This window comes from Mugil cephalus, chromosome 17, assembly GCF_022458985.1.
Source record: "Mugil cephalus isolate CIBA_MC_2020 chromosome 17, CIBA_Mcephalus_1.1, whole genome shotgun sequence".
NCBI classification, from domain to species: Eukaryota; Metazoa; Chordata; class Actinopteri; order Mugiliformes; family Mugilidae; genus Mugil; species Mugil cephalus.
In genome coordinates this window covers 16,028,358-16,053,046 of record NC_061786.1, presented here as the reverse complement: position 1 = coordinate 16,053,046, position 24,689 = coordinate 16,028,358, and the positions used below count along the sequence as shown (strand labels likewise).

The 24,689-nt window shown below is 42.3% G+C and overlaps 1 protein-coding gene across 2 annotated transcripts; it reads left to right on the top strand.

The window, feature by feature from the left end:
- The first annotated feature begins 311 nt into the window (after window positions 1-311).
- On the top strand, window positions 312-23,977 carry nrd1a (nardilysin a (N-arginine dibasic convertase)). Of its 2 annotated transcripts, none has more exons than XM_047611566.1 (32): window positions 312-382; window positions 986-1,220; window positions 1,629-1,866; window positions 3,071-3,152; window positions 4,092-4,245; window positions 5,553-5,626; window positions 5,734-5,829; window positions 6,024-6,146; window positions 7,592-7,649; window positions 8,610-8,683; window positions 8,923-8,992; window positions 9,287-9,364; window positions 10,483-10,603; window positions 14,229-14,287; window positions 14,553-14,607; window positions 14,705-14,809; window positions 15,154-15,277; window positions 15,538-15,624; window positions 17,249-17,368; window positions 17,497-17,548; window positions 17,853-18,003; window positions 18,097-18,224; window positions 18,426-18,588; window positions 18,738-18,769; window positions 18,997-19,135; window positions 19,241-19,288; window positions 19,363-19,415; window positions 19,900-19,983; window positions 20,208-20,298; window positions 20,491-20,607; window positions 22,253-22,342; window positions 22,469-23,977. In XM_047611566.1, the coding sequence occupies exons 2-32, from the start codon at window positions 1,021-1,023 to the stop codon at window positions 22,688-22,690; spliced, it is 3,288 nt and encodes a 1,095-aa protein (XP_047467522.1). In that variant the 5' UTR covers window positions 312-382; window positions 986-1,020; the 3' UTR covers window positions 22,691-23,977. The 2 variants fall into 2 exon arrangements, with proteins under 2 accessions (XP_047467522.1, XP_047467523.1); XM_047611567.1 differs by having other exon boundaries at window positions 378-513.
- The last annotated feature ends 712 nt before the right edge of the window (window positions 23,978-24,689 follow it).

Below are 24,689 nucleotides of genomic sequence, written 5' to 3'. Positions count from 1 at the left end.
CTCACATCAAACTCAACCCTGACTACTGACTAATGAGATAAAAAGAAAACGACCATTGTGACATTTACCAGTTCTGACAAGTGGCCGGCTGGACATTCTCAATCTAGAAGACATGATTGCAAACAGATGGCTAGCAGATGCTGGCATCCAGGTGGCTACTACTTCTTGTCGCCGCCCGTCCGAAAGCTCATTTACAATGAAACTCACTCCTGACCGAGCGGCGGACACGTGTTCGCGCGCAGGCCACGCCCATTGACCGATGGAGCCAATCAGAGGACGGAATGATGCAGCGGCGAATCCTCTCAGCGAATCACGGCGCTCCTTGTTGGGAAGACGCTCGCCTTTCGCATATACTGAGGCCCTACTGTCAGCACGGAGGAAGGTATGGATACATTGTTGTTTTGCCGGCTTCATGAAGTAAACTAAAAGCTTCGGTTTGGCTTTTTCTTCATTTGTACCACTAACTTAACTGAAACGCTAAACTCTTAGCATTAAGCTGCTAGCCTGTAGCGGGTATGTATTTCCGTGTGCGTAAAGGAGACTTATCTTTTTCTGTTAGCTTGCTTTTAAAGACTTCTTAGCGTGTGTTGCTGTACTTGCACCGAAGGGAGACAGACGTGAGAGGGAATAGAAACAGATTTTGGGCTCTGGTAGTCGTGCCCGGGTCGCATTTTAGCTGACATCAATTTCAATAGGGCGAACCCTCCAGGCAGGTCATCAATAGCTGTATTGTCGGCGCTGGCTGGTGTGTGTGTGTGTATTGACAGCTCAGGTTCCAACATATAGGCCACAGACAGATAACGGAGAGGGGGGAGAGCTTTGTTTTAAATTGTGCTGTTTTGGTTTCATTTCGCCACACTCTGTCTGTCAGAGAAGGTCTCCGCCATAGCTCTGTTCAGGCTGACACGCTGCGTCTCCTCTCTGAGGAGTAAATTGCCGGTGGCAGCGAGCTGTCCCCGTGTTTATGGTCGCGCCTTGCTGTCAGCCCGCAGTGCGGAAGTCTCATCATCTCTCACGAGGATGCCACAAACAAACAAGTCAAGAAACGCCGCGGCGTGCGACACCAAGGGCTCAGTCCAGGCGGGAGAGGACACGGAGCCGGCGTCCAGGGAGGAGAGCCGGGCTGCGGGGGACGCAGGAGGAGGAGGAGGAGACGGAGGAGAGGACAATGTTGGAGACAGCCAGATCATCAAGTCACCGAGTGACCCTAAACAGTACAGGTAAACTCCTCCTTTCTTATATCACGACTTCAATTCTCTTACTCTTACACGATTCATCCCCTGCCATTGTTGTTAATAGAACTTTAGGTGCAATGAAATGCCGCTTTCATTTTATACATTTGTAAATGTGCTATGGAAATGACCCATATCCACTAACCCAGATCCGAAAATGAAACCGTCCTCCTGCTGGTTCTCTTGATATTACTGTATGGTGTGATTTCATGCTTTAACCGCACACACATACCACCGCCTCAGGCCTCTGTGGGGCATACGCCGAAGACTTGCTGTGAAAAGGCATTGAACAAGACAGGCTCTACGGGTGCAAGCTGCAGCCTTTAACGAACTGTTCAGAATAAGAAGGAAAGCAGTGGAAGCGGTAAAGACGTTTCGCCTTTGCCTTTACTTCAGGTACATCGTGTTAGACAACGGGCTGCGAGCTCTTCTCATCTCGGACTACAGTGGAGCGGCAGCGTCAGAGGAGGAAGACTCGGAGGAAGAAGAGGAAGGCGAAGAAGAAGAGGAAGAGGAGGAGGAGGAGGATGAATCTGGAGACGAAATGGAGGAAGAGTCCGAGGAAGACGACGAGGGCAGTGAGGAAGAAGAGGGCGAGACGGGGAAGAAGAAGAAAGGAAATGCAGAGAAACAGGTAGGTACTGGGAGGACGTATTGATGTGGATCTCAGTTTATGTTTTGGCAAACTTAGCTTTTGTTAAATATCTTGCAAGAAGAGGAATAAGATACACCGATCAGGCATGACATTATGACCAGCTTCCTAATATTGTGTTGGTCCCTCTTTTGCTGCAAAAACATCCCTGACCCATGGAGAATGGTCTCCACTAGACCCCTGAACGTGTGCTGTGGTATCTGGCACCACGACTGTTAGCAGCAGATCGCACTTGTTTGGAAGTCAAACCTCAAACCATTCCTGAACCGTTTTGATTTGTGGCAGGGCAAATGATGATGCTTCAGTAGGTGGTTCATGGTCCATTTAGCATCCACATGGATGGCAGGGCCCAAGGAGTCCCACCAGAGCATTGCCCAAAGCATAACATTGCCTCCACTGGTTTACCTTCTTCCCATAGTGCATCCTGGTGTTATATGTTACCCAGGTAAATGATGCACACACACCCGAATATCCACGTGTTGTAAAAGACAATGTGACTAATCTGACCAGTCTACCTTCTTCCAATGCTCCGTGGTCCAGTTCTGACGCACACTTGCCCATTGTTGCCACTTTTGGTGGTGGGCAGAGCTCAGCATGGGCACCCTCACTGGTCTGTAGTCGTGAAGCCCCAAACTGTGATGCACTGCGTGTTCTGACTTCTTTCTATTATTACAATCTGAGCTACAGGAGCTCGTCTGTTGGAACGGACCACACAGGCTTATAGATAGACCCTATCACTGGTTCTCTACTATTCCTTCTTTGGGCTACTTTTGACAGACACCAAAATCAAACTCGCTCAAATCTTTATGTGTGCCCAAACTGCACACAATGTCACTTTATGTGTGCTCAAACTTATTCTCTTGGCCTATATTGATTACCCTCTAAATTTTCTTGTACCCATATTTTTCCCTTAGCTCCATTTACATTTGTTCCTACAGAGTATGATTTCAAAATATGCTCTTTACTAGTCGCTTAATTTTAAAAAGCATGGAAGCAGGTTGCATGTTTTACTTAAAAAGGACTAAATGTTACCATGGATTTGCTACGTCCAGTCAGTATTTACAACAGGAGAGAAACGAGGAATTGCTCCAGACTATAGTGTCCATGTTCTAACGTCATGCTTTTAAAGGAGTGAATGCATTGTTGGTCAGAATGTGTAGGTTTCTAACTCAAACCTGTGTTGCAGTCTGCAGCAGCGCTGTGCGTTGGCGTGGGCAGCTTCAGTGACCCCAGCGACCTCCCCGGCCTCGCACACTTTCTGGAACACAGTGAGTAATTAATCAGGACGAATTAAAAGCATTCATCTTTGTTTTTCCTTCATTTCAGTAGTTTAATAATCTTGCAGTGCTTCATATCACCAGTCCGTACTTTTAATGCATTCTTAACTTTTTTATTCTGTCACCTTAGGCTGTTCAGTATGTGGTGACAATATGTGACGTTTCCCAGAATATCCCTCGCTCAGGGTTAGATTAACCCGCTGTGGCCACGGGGCAAACAATGAGCTTTTGGAATCCTATTGACTCACTTTTCCTCCTGTTCCGTGTGCAGCGTGATGCTAACTCATCACCTGCAAATACCCATTGAGTTCACATGCAGATAACACTGTTTTGTTACAGTGCGCAGTTTTGTGCACTAGATTTTTGTGTCAGGGCTCTTAGGAAATAGAGTCTGAATATGATTCAATACTTTGGACAAGTGGAAATATCAAATGACATACAATGAAACGGGGCGTTGGAGGCCGATGTCCACTTTGCCTGTTTAGTGGGACTGACTGAATTCACTGCGTGCATGACATTCTCCAATCAAAAGAAAATAGTCTTGCACAAAGTGCTGCATATCTTCTAAACTGCAGTATGCTCTGTCGATGCTCCTATCAGCAGAGAAATTGTTTTGTCTGTATAAATTGTTCGACATTGTTCCTAAACGATCCGCCTGAAAGGAAATGCTTGCTCATTCTCGTAGTTGCAATCAGAAGTGTCAGCAAATGCTATTTAGAGGTTCGTGTACAACTAAATCTGAGACAAAGCTATCAAATTCTTTTACTGCTGAGCAAGAAATATGATGCCTTGTGTCTCTGTTTGTGTCTACATAAGTGATAAAACCCCAAACACGAGACTTGTCGTCATGCAAGTCGATTCAGTTATTTTTTCATTTACAGTCTCTTCTAATCCCTCCTTCTGGTGTTGTTTTTCCCCGTTGTGTCTCAGTGGTGTTCATGGGGAGTGAGAAGTACCCCTCAGAAAACGGCTTTGATGCCTTCCTCAAGAAGCACGGCGGGAGCGACAACGCCTCAACCGACTGTGAGAGGACCATCTTCCAGTTTGACGTCCAGAGGAAAAGCTTCAAAGAGGCTCTTGACAGGTGAGGAAGGATTGTGATGTTTTCAGAGGATTTACAGATAAGCACGAAACACAAAAAAATAAATAAAAAAATAAGAAAAGGAGAAAACCGAGTTCAAAAGAACACTTGAGATGTGTTAAAGCAGTTGCAACAGCCTTGGCAACGATGTCACTCACAAGATGTAACATAATTTACCGAGCAATGCATATTGAAAGCACTAAATGATGCTAATTTATAAATGATTGTGATGTTGCTTATGTGTCCCGGGTCATTGCTCATTTAGTCTAATGCAATTTACTTTTCAGACTTACCACATCATTCATTATCTCTAGCTAGCTACTGTTGTACAGTACATAAATCTCTTATAAAAATAACTAAACACGTTTTTTGACTAACTTCGATGACTCTAAACATACAGTTGATACATTTGGAGTGTGTTTAGCTTTATTGGTATTTCTGGACTAATTTACAGTTTGTCTTTGCGTTCTCATTAAATCTCACCCGTCGCTCCTCCCCAGCTCCTCCCTCTTGTACAAGTAACCATTGAGTGGCTCCAAATAACCACAGAATGGCAACTGCCACATATCACTTAGACAAGGTTACATGTTTTTATGTGTCTGATTTCAGTTTTCAATTTGTGTTTACATGCACAGCTTTATTGAACTATACTCAAAATTCAACTTCTTGAATGCGGTCATTGTCCCAGTTTACATGCAATGGAGAAAATCGAATAACTGATGGGAACATGTCCTCCTCCTCCACACTAGGTGGCGATATGTGTCTTGTCAGCGAGTTAATACAACCCCCTTTCCGGGTTGACATATTACGTCGTATAATAAACAAAAGTCGTTCAACAAGATGGATAATAGTACAACTTTTTTAATCTTGTACGTGGTTGTTCTACCGGCTCTGTTTACCTTCTTCTTCTGCGACTGGCTTTCTTGGATGTATTTGTTAAGGGTCATACACCAGCACACTGGTTGTGGATTAAGTGTATATCTGTGTGTCTTAATTGGATAAGGAAAACTCCAATTTTAGCTGGAGTAACATGTTTACATTCACTTATGTTGTCCAGTTAAAGTCAGATTAAGGCAATAATTCTTTTTTTTCACGTGCATTGACAGATGACTTACTATTATTCACTTCTCCTGTCAGTGGTCATGATGCCATGCCTGACCGGTGTATAGTACGTGATACGATGTGTCCTGCTGATGTCTGTGATGTGTATCAGTCCACATCTGATTGCTTTTGTCTGACCTTTGTTTCCCCATCCCTGTGGTTGACATGCTGTCTCTGATTATGGCCTTTCTGTCCCATCCTCTGTGCAGGTGGGCTCAATTCTTCATCTGCCCCCTGATGATCCGAGACGCCATCGATAGGGAGGTGGAGGCCGTTGACAGCGGTGGGTCTCGGCGCCTGTGTGCATCACTCGTCCGTTCTCCACAAGTAAAATTTCAGCTCTTTTTCTGCCTTCTTACCTTTTTTCTTGTCTCTCCTTGTGGCTGTCAGAGTACCAGCTGGCTAAGCCATCTGACTCCCACAGGAAGGAGATGCTGTTTGGGAGTCTGGCCAAACCTGGACACCCTATGGGCAAATTCTGCTGGGGTGAGTTGGTAAACACAACCGCTGGGACACATAATACACGCAGGGCTTCCTAGGGGTATGTTCGGCAAAAACAAACACAAATTCTGAAAGCAACACCAAGTTACCTTCTTGCCTGCATCCCTTCATTTGTAAACCATTTTATGCAAGTTGTTTTATAGCTGTGCTATATTGATTGTTCACTTGTTATAACAAAGGCAACGCGCAGACACTGAAGCAGGAGCCAAAGAAGAAGAAGATCAATGTCTATAAGCGGCTGCGTGCCTTCTGGAAGAAACACTACTCAGCCCACTACATGACTCTGGCTGTGCAGTCAAAAGGTCAGGAATGTTTATCCAATTTATTATACATCAAGTACAAACTGATTATGAGGTTGACAGAAATGTAACTGATTTTAATAATTGCATACACCACAACTGAACTGATTCATTGAAAAAAAGCAATCTGTAGATTAATCAAAAATTAAAACTATCATTAGCTCTAACAAGGATCCACTTCATCCATGTTCAGCCAACTGTAGATAATCACTCCCAAATCAGCTCCAATTGCTCTATTGCAAGTCAGACACAGAATATCTAACATATTTTCAGGGTTTCACAGAAAATATCACACGGCTAATTAACCACAGCCAACAAGTAAAATGAGGACAAGTGTTGACATTTTGCGCCGACAAATATCATCTTCAGGAAAGAGCCGAGTTACTGGCTGAGTCTGATCCTTTCTTGTTCCATCCTCTATCATTCAGTGGAGAATTAGCCAGTGGAAAATATATATAGAAGCAGCATTTATGTGGAAAAATGATAAAGCATCCAAACATCAAGTAGCCTAATAGGGAGAATGAAAATGGTTATTTAAATGAAATGTAATAATTTTCATGATCAGCCACAACATTAAAACCACTGACCGGAAAAATGAATAACATTGACAATCTTGTGACTATTCAGTGTTCTTTCTGGAAAACGTTTGGACCTGGCATTTTTGTGAATGTTAGTTAGACATGTATCGCCCACCTAGACCAAACCAGGCACCCCCACCCTAGAGCGATGACTCTCCTCCCCAGCAGGATCCAGGCACCCACACAAAAACAGTTTAGAAACAACTCACCTGACCTGACCTTCAAATTCACTAAATCCTAAATCCTAAACTGATCAAGTATCTGTGGGATGTGCTGGAACAAGCCTGATCCACAGAGTCCCTCTCCCCTCAACCCATTGGACCCAACGGGCCCCTACTAACAACATCCTGTTACCAGATGCCACAGGACACTGTCAGAAGACCTGTGTCCATTCTCTGATGAGTCAGAATTGACTTAGAAGCATAAGGGAGACCTACACAATATTAGGGAGGTGGTCATAATCTTATGCCTGATCGGTTTATGTTTTGGGTCAATGCCTATATCCATTTGCCTCTCGAATCAGAATGACTTTAGTTGGGTTGGTGAAATATCATCTACATTAATGTTACCAGTAAGAGACCTTATTAAATTACATAAACCATCTTTTATATAAATATGGAATTACTGAACTGTTATTGCAGAATAAATGCCAAACATGTGTAAATCAAAATGGTTGGGACAGTTTCTTTAATAAAAATGCATAACATTCAAGTTAAAATAAGGCAATAACCATAAGGCAACGTGTGGTCATCGCTATAGTTACATTCTGAACTTAATTCTCCACTGAGCCCCGAATTATGACTTCCCAGCCAGAATTATTGAGCCGCACTCGGTCTAATTTATCCTCCTTCACTCTTGTCTGTCCTTTAGAGAAGCTGGACACTCTGGAGGAGTGGGTGAGAGAGATCTTCAGCAAGGTGCCTAACAAGTGAGTGGTGGCGAAGAGGCTCTCAGTCACTCTGATGAGCCGCTGCTGTTTTATAGATTGAGTCTCAATATCCTTTGCTCGAATGTAAATGTCAAGCCTTCCTCCGTCTCTTTCTTCATCTGTTTTTTTTTTTTTTTTTTTTTTTCCCAATAGGATACGCACATATTCAGTCCCCCCTTTTAAAGCGTACATGTCACTGTCATACAAAAACAACATTTCTGAGGCATTTCAGCCAAGGGATTTCTCAAATCTAAACTCTTTTAGATCAAGCTAATTAATTGTAATTTATCTTACAGAATAAATGGTGACGATTGTACTGATGATGATCCCTTCTGGGACAATGCGCATGATGCAAAACAGTGCTTCAGTCTAAACCCATTCAATCATGGAATCCTGTTTATTAGATTTGTAATTGTTGCCTGGGAAATAATTGAGATCAGAGACAATCTGGTTGGTCAACAAATCAGTTGACTTCCAAACCTTGAGTAGATTTTTTTTTTTTGGAAGACTGAAGCGTTGTGAATTCTAAGTAGTGGACAAACACTTGGACCGTGCTTGTTGTAACAGCGTAACTATTTATATGCTAATGAGAGACGGATGGTGAGACGAATACAATCCCTTCAGTTTTCCTTTTGTTAATCTCATGAACATTATTATCGCTCCACTTGACCACTTTGTCCAGGCTTTGTTGGTGCAGCTCAAGGCTTCTCGAGTAATGGATTGATTTGGTGTATCCTATAAGCACGGTGATCGTCGGTATAGAAACGCATCGTAGTGAGGCTCATTGTAAGAAAGAACAAATGGAAACAAAGAAGCAGGAATTAAATGTGCTCCTTCTGTTAAATATAAGTAACTAGAGACACATTTAGATGACTCCTTCACACCTTTCCATGAATTCCTATTAATTCAGTCTTCCAAAAGTGTTTTCAAAAGTGTAAAATTGTGTGTCTTTGTCTGCAGTGGTCTGCCGCAACCAGATTTCTCTGACAAGCTGGATCCCTTTGACACACCCTCCTTCAGCAAGCTCTACAGAGGTAGTGATCCACCTTACTGCACACATCTGGTATACCACAATTACTGACAAAACCGTCTGAGGAATCAATATTTGCTTATTTTCTTGTCAATTACTGGATACCTCCATGTCTGTAGGCCTCCGACAAGCAATCATGTCGAGCAATCAGTGACGGAAAATGTATTTTTTGTTTGAACTGTGTGAGCAAACTGAGGAAATGTTGCAGAGACAGGTCTTTCAATCCCGGTGTGCATTTTGCAGTCGTTCCCGTGAGGAAGGTTCATGCCTTGAATATCACCTGGGCTCTTCCCCCTCAGGAGAAACACTACAGGTGAGCTCGGTGCAGCAGATATACAATACAGCACGGACACATATATAAAAGTTTAGAAGATTCATGCTTTCTGTTCACTTGGGAGGAATTGCATCAAATGTGTTTGTGTGTCTGTTTTTTTTTTTGTTTTTTTCTCTGTGGCTGTCTATATCCTGCAAAGTCAAAGTGAACACTCTTCATGTAAACATTGAAGCAGACCAGCCAAAGGAGACCAGGCTCTGCCCTGATTGTAGATGGATTTCGTCAGTGTGTTTTGTTTCTCCTTTTCATCTTCCTCTTCCCTCCTCTTTTCAGAGTGAAGCCTCTCCACTACATCTCTTGGCTGATTGGCCACGAAGGCACAGGAAGCATCCTCTCGGTACTTAGGAAGAAGTGAGTGTCTGTTTGTTTTTCTGATTTGAGGGCACTCCAGAACCCAATTAAAAGCTCTTCAATTTGCTCGGTATACATGTGATTTTTCTAGCTTCGGAGCCAGCCCCGAGTGTTCGAGCCCGATCTTCAAACTATACACTTTGCCATCCCACTCGACAATGTGATTCATATATTCTCACCCCTGTATGTGGTTGTACAAGAGCACGTCAGCCTCTCGCTGCTAAGTGGAAAAGTGATTTTCCAAACCTTGTGTAGTCCCACAATACCAAGAGCTCATCCAGTATTCCCATTACCATCAGCAGCCACTTCTATTAGAATATTGCTACTTACTGTGTGCGGGTTTCAAATGCTGATAAATGGCAGAAGGGAAGTTTGAGTGTACTCGGTCTCAATCCCCAGACGAAACAAACTGCCGAGTAGTTTGGTTAGAGTGGTTATTTTTATTGAGTTCAAACAATATGGACACAAAGGGCCAAGAGGCTGGTTTTGAAATAGTGCAGTTGTTGTCCCTTTCTGTGAAATTGAGGAATGGTCTCTCTGTCTGTCACACACACTCTTTAGGACACTCAGACTGATTCAGTGCCTGAAATGATCACACCAGTGTGTTTGCAGATTTTTTTTTTTTCCCCCGCACTGTCAAATCCATAAAAATGCGCTCCACTGAAGCCAATTTAAACTTTTTCTCACTGTCATGTGTAATCTTCTGCTACTGGTTTCAGTTCTTTTCCGTGCAGTGTGAAAACTCTCCGACCTCGCGTGCTACGTTCCATCGCTCTGATCTTTTCTAATGCAGCACAGACTCTTTTGAGTGCGTCTTCCTACAACCAGAATGTCTTTAGACTAATAAACGCAGGCGTTTTAGCTTTGAAGTATTTGCCAGAGTCGACTAAGTTTCAGGTTGTTCCATTAAATGAATAAAAAAAAAGCTGCTGACAGGGAAAGACAGGTGTAGTATCTTAATTTAAGGATTTTTAAAGTTGTTTACAAACAGAAAGACATAATTCAATTAGAACAGAATGAATCCTGCACATGATTCAGATCTTAATGTGTTTCCACTGTGAATTTCGCAGGCCTGTGTTGTAATCTGTGTTGATTAACTTGTGTGTGTCTGTGTGTAGGTGCTGGGCCCTGGCTCTGTTTGGAGGAAACAGCGAAACTGGCTTTGACCAAAACACCACCTATTCCATCTTCTCCATCTCCATCACACTCACTGACGAGGGTTTCCAAAACTTCTACCAGGTAACCAGCTTCTTCTTCTTCTTCATCATCATCATCTTCTTCTTTGTTGGTGTCTTTTTCGTGTTGCTGTTGTTCTTAATCCTCTCCATTATCATCATCTTCTTCATCATCTACATCATCTTCTTCTTCTTCCTCAACCTTTTCATGATCTACTTTTTCATCATCTTCTTCATCTTCCTCTTCGTCACTTTCTTCATCATCAGCTTCCTCATAATCTTGCTCTTCATCATCTAGTCCTTCTTTGTCATCATCTTCTTCTCCTATTTCTTCATATTCTTCTACCTTTTCATTCATCGTCCTTTTCTTATTTAGCTTCTTCTTAGTCTTCGTCATCTTGCTTTGTGTGATCTTTTCCTTATGAGCTTCCTCTTCTGTAACATCTTCATTTCATTTTCTCAGTGTTTTCTTCTTCCTTGTTTTGCTTTTTATCCTTTACTTTTCATCGTGTACAGCTAATTCTATTTCTCTCCTTCATACTTCCTTTCTTCAGCATCTTCTACTTGTTCAACTTCAACATCACCTACTTCATCTTCTCCTTCATGACCTACTTCTTCTTTTACTTCTTCACTTCTACATCACCTACTTCTCCATTATCTACTTCTTCATCACCTACTTCTTCATTATCTTCTTCTTTAACTTCATCTTCTCCTTCATCACCTACTTCTTCATCCCCTACTTCTTTTTCATCATCAGCTTCTTCTACATTATTCTGGATAAACAGAAACACTCAAGTCTGAGACCCAAGCAAATAGCCCATAGTAGATCATTTGTTGTCGGATCATAATGATTTCTCCTCGTTCTTGTTTCTTTGTACGAGGCCCACTCTGAAATGCTTGATATACTCTCCAGTGATTAAAAAATTAATAACAGATGTATGACAGAGACTGAGAGCAGGACCCAGCTGGCCCCTTCGTCTTGTTTTCACTAATACAGCAGTTAATTCCAAAAAAGCAATCCGTGTTATCTGTTGCTATGACAACGCTTTTGTTAAGCATAGAGGGCGATTATTCAACGGGAGGACTGTTGTGTTTTGTTCTGGGATTTTTTTCTTGCGCTTAAGTACTTAATGGCAAAATGTTTCCCTCAACGAACTTGTATTGATAGCTGCTGCGTAAATGGTGAAACAGCCTTGAGAATGTTACTTTAATCAAGAGCTCTTCATTGTTCTATCCATTCAGGAAAGGTACATGGAGTTGTTTGGTTTGCAGTCAGATGTAAACCAGGGTAGTGGCTTTCATCGGCGTATTTATCACCGTAGTCGTGTACATAGCCGTGGTGCTGCGATAAGGAGGTTTAGGCTTCGTAGCTATGGCAACAGCCCAGAGCCTACTCAGAGCCTAACGCCGTAGCCTAACCTGCAACTCCCTAGAAATGTACGCAGACCAAGAGCTGTGATTGGTCCACACGGTAGTAGCATGTTTCTGCTTTAGTATTTCCACCTGCTTCTCCATCTCTGCAGTTTTTGAATTGATCGTTTCGGCTCAATAAAGATGGAACACATCGAGGAAAGGTTAAAGTTTCAGTCGTCGTTGTTAAGGTGAAGCAGGAAAAAAGGCAAAAAAGGCGCAGTGTTTTTACAGAGTCAGGCAAGAACGGACAAGTATAAATATATATAGCTATAGCTCGCACCAGTGTAGGCTACAGGATAATTTGACTAATTATAAGAATATTTTGCTTCTTTCTAGTAATGCTGTTTTTTTTTGTTTGTTTTGTTTTTTGCTGTGTAAATTAACCTTTAGTCTGTCATTGTCATGGTCTATGTGGAGATGAACAAACCCTCTGTGACATCACCCACCCAGATTTCCTAAATAGTGGTTGTCAAAGACTGGTGTGTTAGCGCCAGCTATTAGCACCTCCCTAGCAAAGTCTGGCTTTTTCTAACTTTTGAATTAATCCCCCAAAAAATTGGCAATCAATCCCAGCAAGAGTTGGGGCTAACATGTCACTAACAGCCACTTGTTGCTTTTAAGATTGTGCACAACTTTAAAAGCTGAACACAATTTAAATTGATTAGTTTTTTTGGTGTGAACGTGTTTATTCCTGCTGTAAAGTTGAACATTTTAACAGTGGGAATCCATGATGATTCACTCACTTTTGAAGCCGGCCTCAAGTAGCCATTTGGGGAACTACAGCTTTTGGCATGTCCCCATGGGCTTAATTTTCCACTTGCCGCTTGGTCCTCGACGGTTTTGTTGCCTTGACAATGGACGGCCATGAATTTGGATTGACGAGCGTCTGAAGGAGCACTAAAAGGAGGTGTGTTTGTTTGGTTGTTGAGCTCAAATATCGGCGGCCTCTGTCGAGATTGGCTTAATCCACCTTCAAGGGGCATCAAAGTTAATCATAGCGATTTCAGTTAAGTGTCGATTATTTGAGTCTAACATTTGTTTTTTTGTATATACAAATGTGCCATTTCAATAAATTGGTTCGAGTGGAGGGAACAGGAGGCGCCTGATGGACGTGAAGTAAACACCGTCAGTCTTGACATACAAAATTACAGCGTGCCGCTGGATTATCAGTCAAATGCATCAAACTGCACTTTTCTTCCTGTTCGAAACGCGGCACCGCAACGACACACGAACCAAGACGACCTCACTGCGGTTCAGAAATAAATGCTCTGCACTTGGCTTTGCACTTGGCTTTGCACTAAGCGCCAACTTTAGACTGACGGTACAGCAGCTTCCAAATAATATGAATAGATCATTTTTCAGCCCTAATTTGAGCCTTTTTATTTTTCGGACCTTTACATTTCTAGCTCAGCTTAAAGCAGTACTCTAGGAAACAGCTGGCTGGGTTCTGCCTGAAGTCGAGAAAATCCATCCAACTTCTCAAGTGTTCACTAATTAACATGTCCGAAGGTCCAAGGTCAAGTCTAAACTATTCTGTTCAGACAGAGCAGACTTTGACACGAGGCTGAGTCCAGCAACCTTTCTGTGTTCTTCACCGGTTGCCTGGCAACTGGTCTTGGCCAGAGTATATTCTGGTACATTTCCCAGCTGTAAACAAGACGCTGCAATAATGTGTTAATTAGTGAGACTGAAGCGTTTTCCCGCCTTTGTGCTAACTGAGCTAATCGGCCGCTGGCAGCACATTCATCCTCGGCGCGGTGACACCGGAGTGGTATCAGTCTGTCATCTAACTCTCGGCGGGGAAGAAAACACATTCCCCAGAATGTCAAAGCCACCCCTTTAAAATGCCAGAGGTTCACAGTCGAATAACCTGGAAAAGAAACCTTAAAGTCAAACCTTCAAGAGACAGAAAATAGACTTCTTGTTTGCAGTTGCTCAGATCCGTCTTCTCCTCTTTCAAACGGATCACAGCCGCGCATCCTTTCATCCACAGTCACTTACTCTTTATTCACCAGGACGGACTTTCCCGTTTCATTTCCATGTTTGAGTCTCTAAAAGGGGAATTAAGACACGTGTTACTGTCTGTTTGGTATTAAAATGAATTAAATGATGCCACCTTTTCAAACGATTACTAGGATTAGAACCAAATTGTCACAATCAACCCAGTTTTTTTCTTGCGTCAGTGTAGTTCTTACATTTTGCTTAATTGTGCAGAAAAATCTGTCACAAATGTGATTTTCGTTTATTATTACTAAAGTTTATTTATTTTTTTACAGGTGACTCAACTTGTGTTCCAGTACCTGAAGATGTTGCAGACACTCGGACCACAGCAAAGGCACTGACACACACACACACACACACACACACACACACACACACACACACACACACACACACACACAATCTCTTTAACCAAACGCAACTTACATGTTTTGTCCTTTTTTTTTTTGTGACGTAGGAAATAGAAAATATCAAATTATTTGTGAAATTGACTAGCTAATGTGTTTTATGTGATGCTTTTTAGCTGAATGATTTGTATTTTTCCTGGAATTGTTATCGCCGTTTCGTCTAATTATTCGTTTGTGCGTTTATGCATTCAGAATATATGAAGAGATTCAGAGGATTGAAGCGAATGAGTTTCACTATCAGGAGCAGGTAAGAATAAAAACAGATGAGTTGGATGCGTTTTGTAGAAGTGTCACAAACACTGAGGCTGCCTACGTTTGATTTTTTTTTTTTTCCTCTTTCTCAGATCGACCCTATAGAATATGTAGAGGACGTGTGCGAAAACATGCAGCTGTTCCCTAAAGAAGACTTCCTGACAGGAGATCAGCTGATGTTCGAGTACAATCCAGAAGTAAGTAGTTCTGGGCGTTGTCGGGGCGTGATTAGAAAATGTTTTATTTCCGAGAGAAGGTGTTAATGTAACGGGCGTGGATATGCGTTTTTTTCTTTTTGATATGTTAATAATTGTGTAATCCTCTCATCTTCTGGTGGATGTTATTCTGCATCAGTGCTACGGTCTAATTATGGCTTTGCATATTTTCTGTGATGACAATAACTTCTGTCGAGTCTTTCTACCTCTTATTGTGATTGACGGCTGAAACTGTTCTCGCATAAACAAGTCATTTAGAAATTGCTTTTCTTTTCCGCAAACTTGACTTGCTTTGTCCGTGTCTTTTTCTCTCTGTGTTTGTGTAGGTGATCAGTGCAGCTCTGTCTCTCCTCACGCCCGAGAAAGCCAACTTGATGCTGTTGTCACCAGAACACGAGGGCCGGTGTCCCCTGAGGGAGAAGTGGTTTGGCACACAATACAGCATGGAAGGTGTGTGTGTGTGTGTGTTTACTGTCAGTGTAACATTTCTTTCCTACAATGTGTGGTGATATTCTGTTGGATATAATGCAGAGGCAGCAGCAGAAATGCCAACATTCATCTCTGTCGTTTAGATGGCGAACAATAGTGTCGGACCAGCAAATGTACAAAACCATTACTGTTAGTTTTGTCGCTATAAAAGGTGCTCGGCTCAAAAATAAAAACAGCCAGCGTGCGTTGTGTGCGCTAATAGATATTTAACCTTTGCACAGACATCGAGCCGGAGTGGATGGAGCGGTGGACGGGGAACCTGGAGCTGAACGGCGAGCTCCACCTTCCTGCAGAGAACAAGTTCATTGGTGGGTGAATAAACTTCTTTCTGCACTAGAGGCAAAAAAAAGAAAAGAAAAGAAAAGAAACGTGGAGTTGTTGTGGTCTACAAACTATCTGAAAAGTGTCCAAAAAGAGAATAACAAGACTTGGTCCAGCAGCTGTTACTTCTTAATTCATCCGTGCAGCACGTAGAGTAATCAGATGTATTGAGCAGATTTGAAGGAGCAGTACGTTTCCTCTGTGCACTTTGTCATCTGTAAAATTCTCTTGTTAGTCACCGATCTAATTTGTGATGAGTTTTATTTCTCTGTGAGAGACCGAGCGACATTAAACCCATTAAGAATGCATACAGTATGTTTTTCGTTCCCCCCACCGTGGCAGTAGCGCTTCCATGCTGTTTCAGCAATCATTTTCTGGTTATCCCATAATTTAAGTCCAGTGGAGAGAGAATCCAAAAAAACTGGTTTAATGCCCAGCGCTCTGCTCTTATCCTCCTCCAACCCATTTTAAGGCCGGTCCAGCTGTAGTTCAGTGAAGCTGCTGTTTCGACAGGTGAAGAGAGAGCGGTCAAGTTATAACTTCTTTAGTTTAAGATTTATTAATTTATCTTCATATTTTACTTAACTTAGTTACTTGATAAAACATTTGAATCCTTATTTGATGTTTCTAAATGCCAGTGAGGCCAATCTTTTGTAACATCAGGTTTATTTTATTTATCTATAACTTATTTGTATGAGCTACATTACTTCGCTATAATCTCCTAGAAATTACTTGGTGACATAGCTGCTTATATTCAGAATAATAATAACACAAACCATTCCATAATTTATTGATACACAACTATTTACTTTTGGAGTCTGGAAAACGTATAGAATTTTGAAACGATTGAAATGCGAAGACAAATAATTACTATTAAATGACGCTAGAATTAGTACTCAGCGCTGGGTTCCTGTACTGCACCGCACCAACTCTCAAAACTCTCATCAAAACTAATATATTCCGCTTTCTTGTCAAAATCTGGTGCCTGAATTACCCACGATTCCACTGAGTCAGCAGCAGCTTCGTCTGCGATTCAGGTGTGTTATGCTAATGTGGCCTTAAGCTCCAACTGACTCAGTCTCAGAGGACGTCACTTAAGGTCTGTCTTTGTTTTTGTGCATCATATTTTCTGTAATATGTTTGCATTTGCCCTTAATACTCCTCCAAGACGTGACATGTAAAATCTGAGCCTGTCACACAATATATCATCACAAAATCCACTCCTTTAATATAACCGTGCACTAACGTTGTTCCAAAAGTTATTTTTGTACATTCCATTGAGAGCGTACTATGTTAATTAAAGGTCAAGATTTTTGCTTAGATTTGGAAAACTTCAGGTCCAGTTCTTTCTAAACTTTCACGGTATACTCCATGATAAAACCTGGAAACGCACACAGCCAGCTTTGCTAAAAGTTAGTTCACTTAGTAGCCCAGGGGTTCCTGAATCATTTATTAGGAGACCGTATCTTTATCTCAGTTTGAATTGACAAGATTTTTCATGTTTATCCCCAAACTGGATATGCTGAATTATTAAAAACGTGCACGTTATTTATAAAAAAAAAAAAAATAAATTGTACAAAGTGGAATCATTCATGTGTTGTTTTTGTTCAGCCACTGACTTCACCCTGAAGCCGTCTGACTGTCCGGACGCGGAGCTCCCAGTCCGGATAGCCGACAGCGACAGGGGCTGCCTGTGGTACAAGAAGGACAACAAATTCAAAATCCCAAAAGGTAAATGTGTGTGTGTGTGAACGCTTGGATTGTGTGCGCCGTTTAGCATGCATGGTGTGTCCCGCCAAGACATGTAATATCATTCGGGAAATGTTGAAAAACCACTTTTGTCGTCTCTCCTTTTGCAGCCTACGTCAGATTCCACATAATCTCTCCAGTAATCCAACAATCTGCTAAGAAGTAAGTTCAGGGCCTGATGGGACCTTGTGTAGAAAAAAAAAAAACCTTGTTAATACCCCTCCTCTATCCCTCACTCTTTTTAATCCACTCTTTGCCCAAGTCCAATTATATCACTTTGTCCTTTTCATTGCTTCAACCCTCCTCTTTACTTCCCCTGCTTTTATCTTTCCTCATCTGCCTCAATTCCGACTCTTATTTAATTAAGTTTTTTTTTGCAGTCCTCTTTTTTCCCCCTCTCCCTCCTTCACTTAATTTCCTTATTTTTAAATTAGTTTTCCCCTTTCTGCTTCCTCTCGCCCTCCAGTATCGTCTTGTTCGACCTGCTGGTCAACATCTTGGGCCACAACCTGGCAGAGCCGGCCTACGAAGCTGAAGTGGCCCAGCTGGAGTATAAGCTGGTGGCCGGTGAGCACGGCCTGGTCATCAAGGTCAAAGGGTTCAACCACAAACTGCCTGTAAGGAAAACTCACACACACACACACACACACACAGCACAGTCCGGTACGTACGCACTGGTGCACTGACGCCGGCCGTATTCCTCCCTCTAGTTGCTGTTCAACCTGATCGTCGACCACCTGGCCGACTTCCAAACATCCTCGGACGTCTTCACCATGTTTGCGGAGCAGCTCAAAAAAACCTACTTCAACATCCTCATTAAACCCGAGAAGCTCGGCAAGTACGTTGCGTCCGAGTCTTTCGTTTTTTTGTGATTTCACTGCGTCAGTCACTTCCAAGTCTGTGTTGCCTTCTAGTGGTGAAACGTGTGACAGCTTTAAACCTCCTGCTCTTTCTGTCCCCCTTATTCTCTCTCTCTCTTCGCTCCAACCCTCCTCCCATTTACTCTTCTTCTCCTTCTTCTTCTTCTTCTTCTTCTTAGGGATGTGCGTTTGTTGATCTTGGAGCACTCTCGCTGGTCCATGGTGGAGAAGTACCAGGCTCTGACAGCCGGCATCACCATGGAGGAGCTGATGGATTTCAGCCGGAGTTTCAGGGCCGAGCTGTACGCCGAGGGACTGGTGCAGGGGAACTTCAGCAGCGCGGTGAGTGGACGGCAGTCAGACAAGTAGATTGATTGACAATAATATTGTCTGATTAGAATGAATCGGTTAATGCTCACGTCTGCACTGATAGCTCTCTGTCTTTCTCGTCTCTTGTCTGTTCATTACTCTTTATTGTATTTCCTCCACAGGACTCGGTGCAGTTCCTGCAGTATGTCACAGAGTGAGTCGGCTATTACACTGAACGCTCCCTCAAATGAGAACACCAATACTATACAATCAAATAGATTTGTTTGCCACCATACGCAATAATTCAAATCATTTCCAGCTGTTCACGTTGTTATTTGTTCCTCCTCCTTTCAAACTTCTTCCTTCCTTTCCTCCTCTTTGCCTAATTCACTCTGCTTTCTCTCCTCTTCATCCATCTCTCCTTTGTCTCCGCTCCATCAGTAAGTTGCAGTTCTCCAAGCTGCCAGCAGAGGTGCCAGTTATGTTCAGAGTGGTAGAGCTTCCTCTGAAGCACCACATCTGTAAAGTCAAATCACTGAATAAAGGAGACGCCAACTCTGAGGTCACTGTTTACTATCAGGTAAACACACATACATCTTCTGTATATTTCTTTTATTTATTTCATCAGTTGTGAAGTATCTATTATAAAATAATGAATAAAATACTGTCTCTCTCTTTTGTCTAGTCGGGTCCTAAAGCTTTAAGGGAGCACACGCTGATGGAGCTGTTGGTGGTGAGTATTTCAGTATCATCCTGCAAGTCTACCTGTTCATCGCTTCATCCTTTAACATGTTGTTGTTTTATCAGATGCATATGGAGGAACCCTGCTTTGACTTCCTCAGGACCAAAGAGACTCTGGGGTGAGTCATGTTTCCTGTAACTTTAAATTTGAACACTTTTTGTAGAAAACACAATATTAATTAATATTTACTCACTATTAATTTATTTTTTGTTGTTTATTCTTTTAGAAATTAAGTAAAAGGTGATAATTACCATTATAGTAAATGGGATTTAGACAGAAAAACAGTAAGATAATAAGAAGTTATAAATATAAAGAGGTGTTTTACTTTTCACTTTCTGCCTACTTGTCTTGTATTTTTCTTTCCCAAACAACAAACCTGTGAAAATCTCGTCTGTCTGGAATGTGCCAGCCAGCGACGTTTAAACCTGTGCGCAGCTGTTCTAGTCACACTGAAACCACGCTTTTCACATCGAAATTAAAGTCATACATTTTCCAGACAAGCTTTATTATGCGCAGGGAACGTAATGCAGATTTTATTTGAGGCACTTGTGTCTGTTCTTTGTCTGATCCCAGCCGCCTCCTCTCTCCTCTCCCCTCCGCAGATACCACGTCTACCCCACCTGCCGAAACACCTCGGGCGTTCTGGGCTTCTCCGTCACCGTGGAAACACAGGCCACCAAGTTCAAGTGAGACTGCGACACAATCGTAACCTTTAATTCGCCCAAAGCAAGATGCGATTTATCTTTCCCGCTTCCCCAAAACCAAGGCATAATCTGTCTTACCGTTCACCCGAACCCACAATTTATCTGCGCGGCCCTGCAAAGAGAAGCGAGTGGAACTGATAAACGACGGAAGAGATCAAACACGCCCCGTAGCCTGTAATATATCTCTCACCTCTCATCTCTCTCAGCACCGAGCTGGTGGAGTCAAAGATTGAGGAGTTCTTGGTTTCATTCGGGGAGAAGCTCGGCGCGCTCACTGAGGAGGCCTTTAAAACTCAGGTGTGTGTTTATATTGCTTTTGTGTATTTTCCACTGTTGTGAAGAACTCACAGCAAGTAACACGTAACCAAAAAGTTTTGTGAAAGTTGACGTCGCACGTAACCAGATAAGATTACCAGTCAAAGAAGAAGAAGAAGAACAGTGTTTTTAAACCTCACTGTATGTGTGCGTGTGTGTGTGTGTTTTATACAGGTCACTGCTTTGGTGAAGCTGAAGGAGTGTGAGGACACACACCTCGGGGAAGAGGTGGACAGGAACTGGGCCGAGGTGGTAACACAGCAGTACGTGTTCGATAGGCTCAACAGAGAGGTGAGGATGACACGCAGCGGCGGCCATTATGTTCAATCTTCCCCATCTTCATCATCTTCGCTCCACTTATTTAACGTTAAATGCACTCGTGTGTCTTTATTGTGTGTTATTGCCTCAGTTAAGTCTTTATTACGGCGCCATATGGACAATTTGGCTGCAGCCTTAACAGCCAGACAGATAAACGTGTACGAGACGATGACACAAAACTCGATACAACATACGGGTCAATAAAAGAGTAAATGCACAAAATAAATAAATCGAACCCGATCTTTACAGAAGATGAATCTTTACTTTGAAAGGTCTTAACGTGGCTGATTATTATGTCATTGCTCTGGGATTTAATTAATACTTGTTAGGATAATTAATTCCCAGTGCAGATTGCTGAACAGTATGTTTAATTATTAGTAAGGAGTGCTCATAAATCTTGGTAATCTACAGCGTGAGTCTGATGGAGGAACTGTCTGAGAGCACAGTTTGACATTTATATAGAAGTTCTATGTAATTAATAGGATCTCTCACTGGTAACATTAATGTAGACGATATTTCACCAACACAACTGAGGGCATTCTGATTCGAGAACACGGCATAACATTATAACCACCTTCTTAACATTGTGTAGGTCTCCCTTGTGCCTCCAAAACAGTTGTGATCAGTGTTTTATAAAAGAATGTGACGTATGACAATTAGTTAATTCAGCAGAAAAAGAAAACCCAGATGGATCCACGTTTTCATTCATCTTTTTGTTTTGCTTCCTACACGTTTTCTAAGGACGGGGAAACTAGCTAATCACATAACCCGATGTTTACCCCACACAGGGGCAAACATCCGCGGAAATATTCCACCCAGAGAGGAATAATCGTATAACGTGTTTTCATGGTTATTAGGTGCTAATATTTCCCTGACGAATGGATTTACGTCACCCCTCTCAATTAGAAACATCCCCTCTGATCACCAGTCTGTCCTGAAGTGGTATCGACATGAGGCTGTGTGGCGCATAGTTACCACTGCTGCTCCACTAATCTGTCAACAGTCTGTTCGATCTTGATGTTTTTATATTAATAAAGCGGAGTGGATTAAAGGACCAGATCTTAAATATCTCAAAAGGGAAATTTTTAGTTTTCACACAGCTGTCAGTGTGGATAGCACAAATGGCAGCCATATGTTCCATCTGTTGTATAAAGAATATAAATGATGCAGTCAAGGTCCTCTAAACCTTGTTTTGACCACCAATAAGGGAACCCTCAGCTTTCTGTGTTTAGATATAATACAGGTGAAACATTCTTCAGATGCATGTGACTTAGTTGCATGCCTTTCCTTGTTTTCAAACCACTTTAAATTACTTCTACAACACAGCATAGCTAAAATTAATCCAGCGTCCTAAGTTAATTTTTCAGTTTCTTTTGATGTATTTCACTAAGTCAGAGCAGAAGTAAATACTGTAGATATAAAATAAAAACAGTGGGGAAGGATGAATTAAATCCAGAAAACAAAAGGGTTTTATGGAGGAATGTGTTTCCATAAGTTCAATAAGTTTTGTCTTTTTTGACCATAGATGAAGTACTATTATCAATTTTCTTTATATATTAAATCATATTATGTCACATTTTTAAGTGAATGCCATTCATTTGTATCTCTTTGTGTTTAGATTGAGGCTCTGAAGCAGATGACCAGAGCCGAGCTCGTCTTCTGGTTCCAGGATCATCGCCAACAAAGCAGCCGCAAGCTCAGCGTGCATGTAAGTTACCTCTTTAAGTTTCGGGATCCTGTTTAGGACAGAAAGATGGAGGCTGTTTTGCTTTTTCCTTCACTTCTGCCTTTACTTTTTATATAAAGAGACAAAATTCCTCCCTGTCTCCTTAAGGTGGTGGGATTTGGTGCTGAGGAGAATGATGAGGAAGGCGGTGGTAAAAAACAAGAAGGAGAAGAAGGCAAAGAGGATATAAGCGGTTCCACCTATGGTGAAGTGTCTAAGCTCACTTTCCTTCCCGCCTCACCCAAGATGGCGGACGCCATCGCCATCATGGATATCCCTGCTTTCATTCAAGACCTGCCCCTCTTCCCCTACCACAAGATACTCGAATAAACTCGTTCTCAGACGGTGACACAGACAGATGGCTGAGCTTTGCCTCTTACCGAGCCACGTTCAGGGACTGTGCCTCATTAGAGATGCAGGCACTTAATATGTGAAGGAAGGTTGAAAACAGCTTTGGCTCCTCTCTGGACCTGGACTCTTCCTCTGGAGAACAGCTGTAGGTTTTAGCCACACTGTGTGCATAAGCAAGAAGCCTGGGCGTGATGATAGAGTTTTCTTTTAGCTAGCTGATAATCTATTCCGCTTTCTCACACTCAATTATTTTACATGCTCAGACCCTGGGAGAGTGGTAGCGCTCTGTCTTTCTCTCCGCCGCATATTGACCGAAAAATCTCTGAATCAAACTCTCATTTATTTGGTACTCTGAGCTCGGCTGATATGACAAGACTGAACCCCGGGTCTTTTCCACTGTTTTGCGTCGGAGCCCAGACTAATTTTAATGCCATTTACAGAAACAAATTAACTGTGAAACCCTTTTACCGCCAGTTGTGTGGATTTGAGAGACTGTGTTGGATTTTCAAGTGCTGGTGTGTGCTACTGTTTTTTTTTTTTTGTTTGTTGTTTTTTTTTTTAGTTAGTTTGTTTTAGGGCAGCCTGGATCATGCTATGATGTGACACTTTGCAAAGGAATAAATCAATGAGTGATGCAAAGCAGCAATTTAAGTCATCTTCACAGTAAAGGTACACTGAGAGAAATCGAAAGTTCAGATTATTTTGATTTATTTTTACAGCGTTTTCTCTATCAGCTCATTCTAAACATGGAGGTTATGTACTGTACTGACATTTTGTGTATTTTCTTGCGTGCGAATGCTAACATTGCTCACAGACCAGTAATTTTCTTGGCGTACAGTCACATTAAACAACACGCGCAACGCGGACAAACTGAGCGCTGTGTGGCAAACAGGAAGGTCATTTAAAAGTCAGAATTGTTTGCATGCCGGTGACTCATTATGTTTGTGGTGATTTAAACAGCTATAAATTATGTGAAAATGATACATTACTCACAGGCTCTCTGGCTTATCCCTGAAGAAAAGGTTGTTGCAGGGGATACTGTGTTGGGCTTCTGGTTGGTGACACTTTGTGCTATTGAATGTAATTAAAAGCTAATCTGGAGCCCAGCCCAGCAGAGCGTGCTAACAGAATTGACTAATACGCCCACAGGGACATCTAGTACTGTAGCAAAGTCTTCACCTGCGGTAGCCTCACGTGTAATTACAACTGTGTTACCTGGACAATGGATGGCAAGAAAGCTTGTTCAAATAAAAATGATAAGCTTCACTAGGGTCTGTCTGCACACAGCGCAGAAGCGTCACGGCTAAAAGTATCCATGAACATGAAACCATTTCGGCCCGAGCATGTGATTGCTGAAATTATTATTTCCAAACCATGAACATTAATTTGCTGCTGTACCAGACTCATGTTCTGGCTTCAAACTCGATTTTACAGCGTGCTCGCAAGAGCATTAGTGAGACTGGCCACTGACGATGGGCATTAGAGGCTTTGTTTCACAGCGCTGATCCAGTTCATCCGAAGGTTTTGACTGGCGGGAGGTCAAAAACTGCGTGAACTGCTGCAGCCATCCCCAGCAGGATGCAGCCTGACACAGGCGCACACACAAAAAAAACGGTCCCGAACTGATCAAGTATCTGTGGGATGATCCACAGAGGTTCCTCCCTTCGACCCATCGGACCTAAAGGCCCCCACTCAAAATGTACTGTTACCAGGCACCACAGGATGCCTTCAGAAGGCCCATGTCCATTCTCTGATGAGCCACAACTGTTTTAGAGACACAAGGGAGACCTACACATAAACGATATAGATCCCTTCATGACGTACTTCACTTCACTGTGACGTCACAATGTTAACTGGAGGCAGAACAGAGGGAAGCTTGAGGCTAACAGCAAGAAATGTCATCTTGCTGTATTTGTTGGAACCAAAACTGAAAAATCCAAAACACTAACTTGAAGTTTTATCGCATTTTTGTTACACG

Excerpts from the sequence above, each read along its gene's own strand:
- nrd1a (XM_047611566.1), top strand. The coding sequence starts at position 1,021 with ATGCCACAAACAAACAAGTCAAGAAACGCCGCGGCGTGCGACACCAAG. Across the intron at positions 17,369-17,496 it reads CAAATTCAAAATCCCAAAAG|CCTACGTCAGATTCCACATA; the intron begins GTAAATGTGTGT and ends CTCCTTTTGCAG. Across the intron at positions 19,984-20,207 it reads ACACAGGCCACCAAGTTCAA|CACCGAGCTGGTGGAGTCAA; the intron begins GTGAGACTGCGA and ends CATCTCTCTCAG.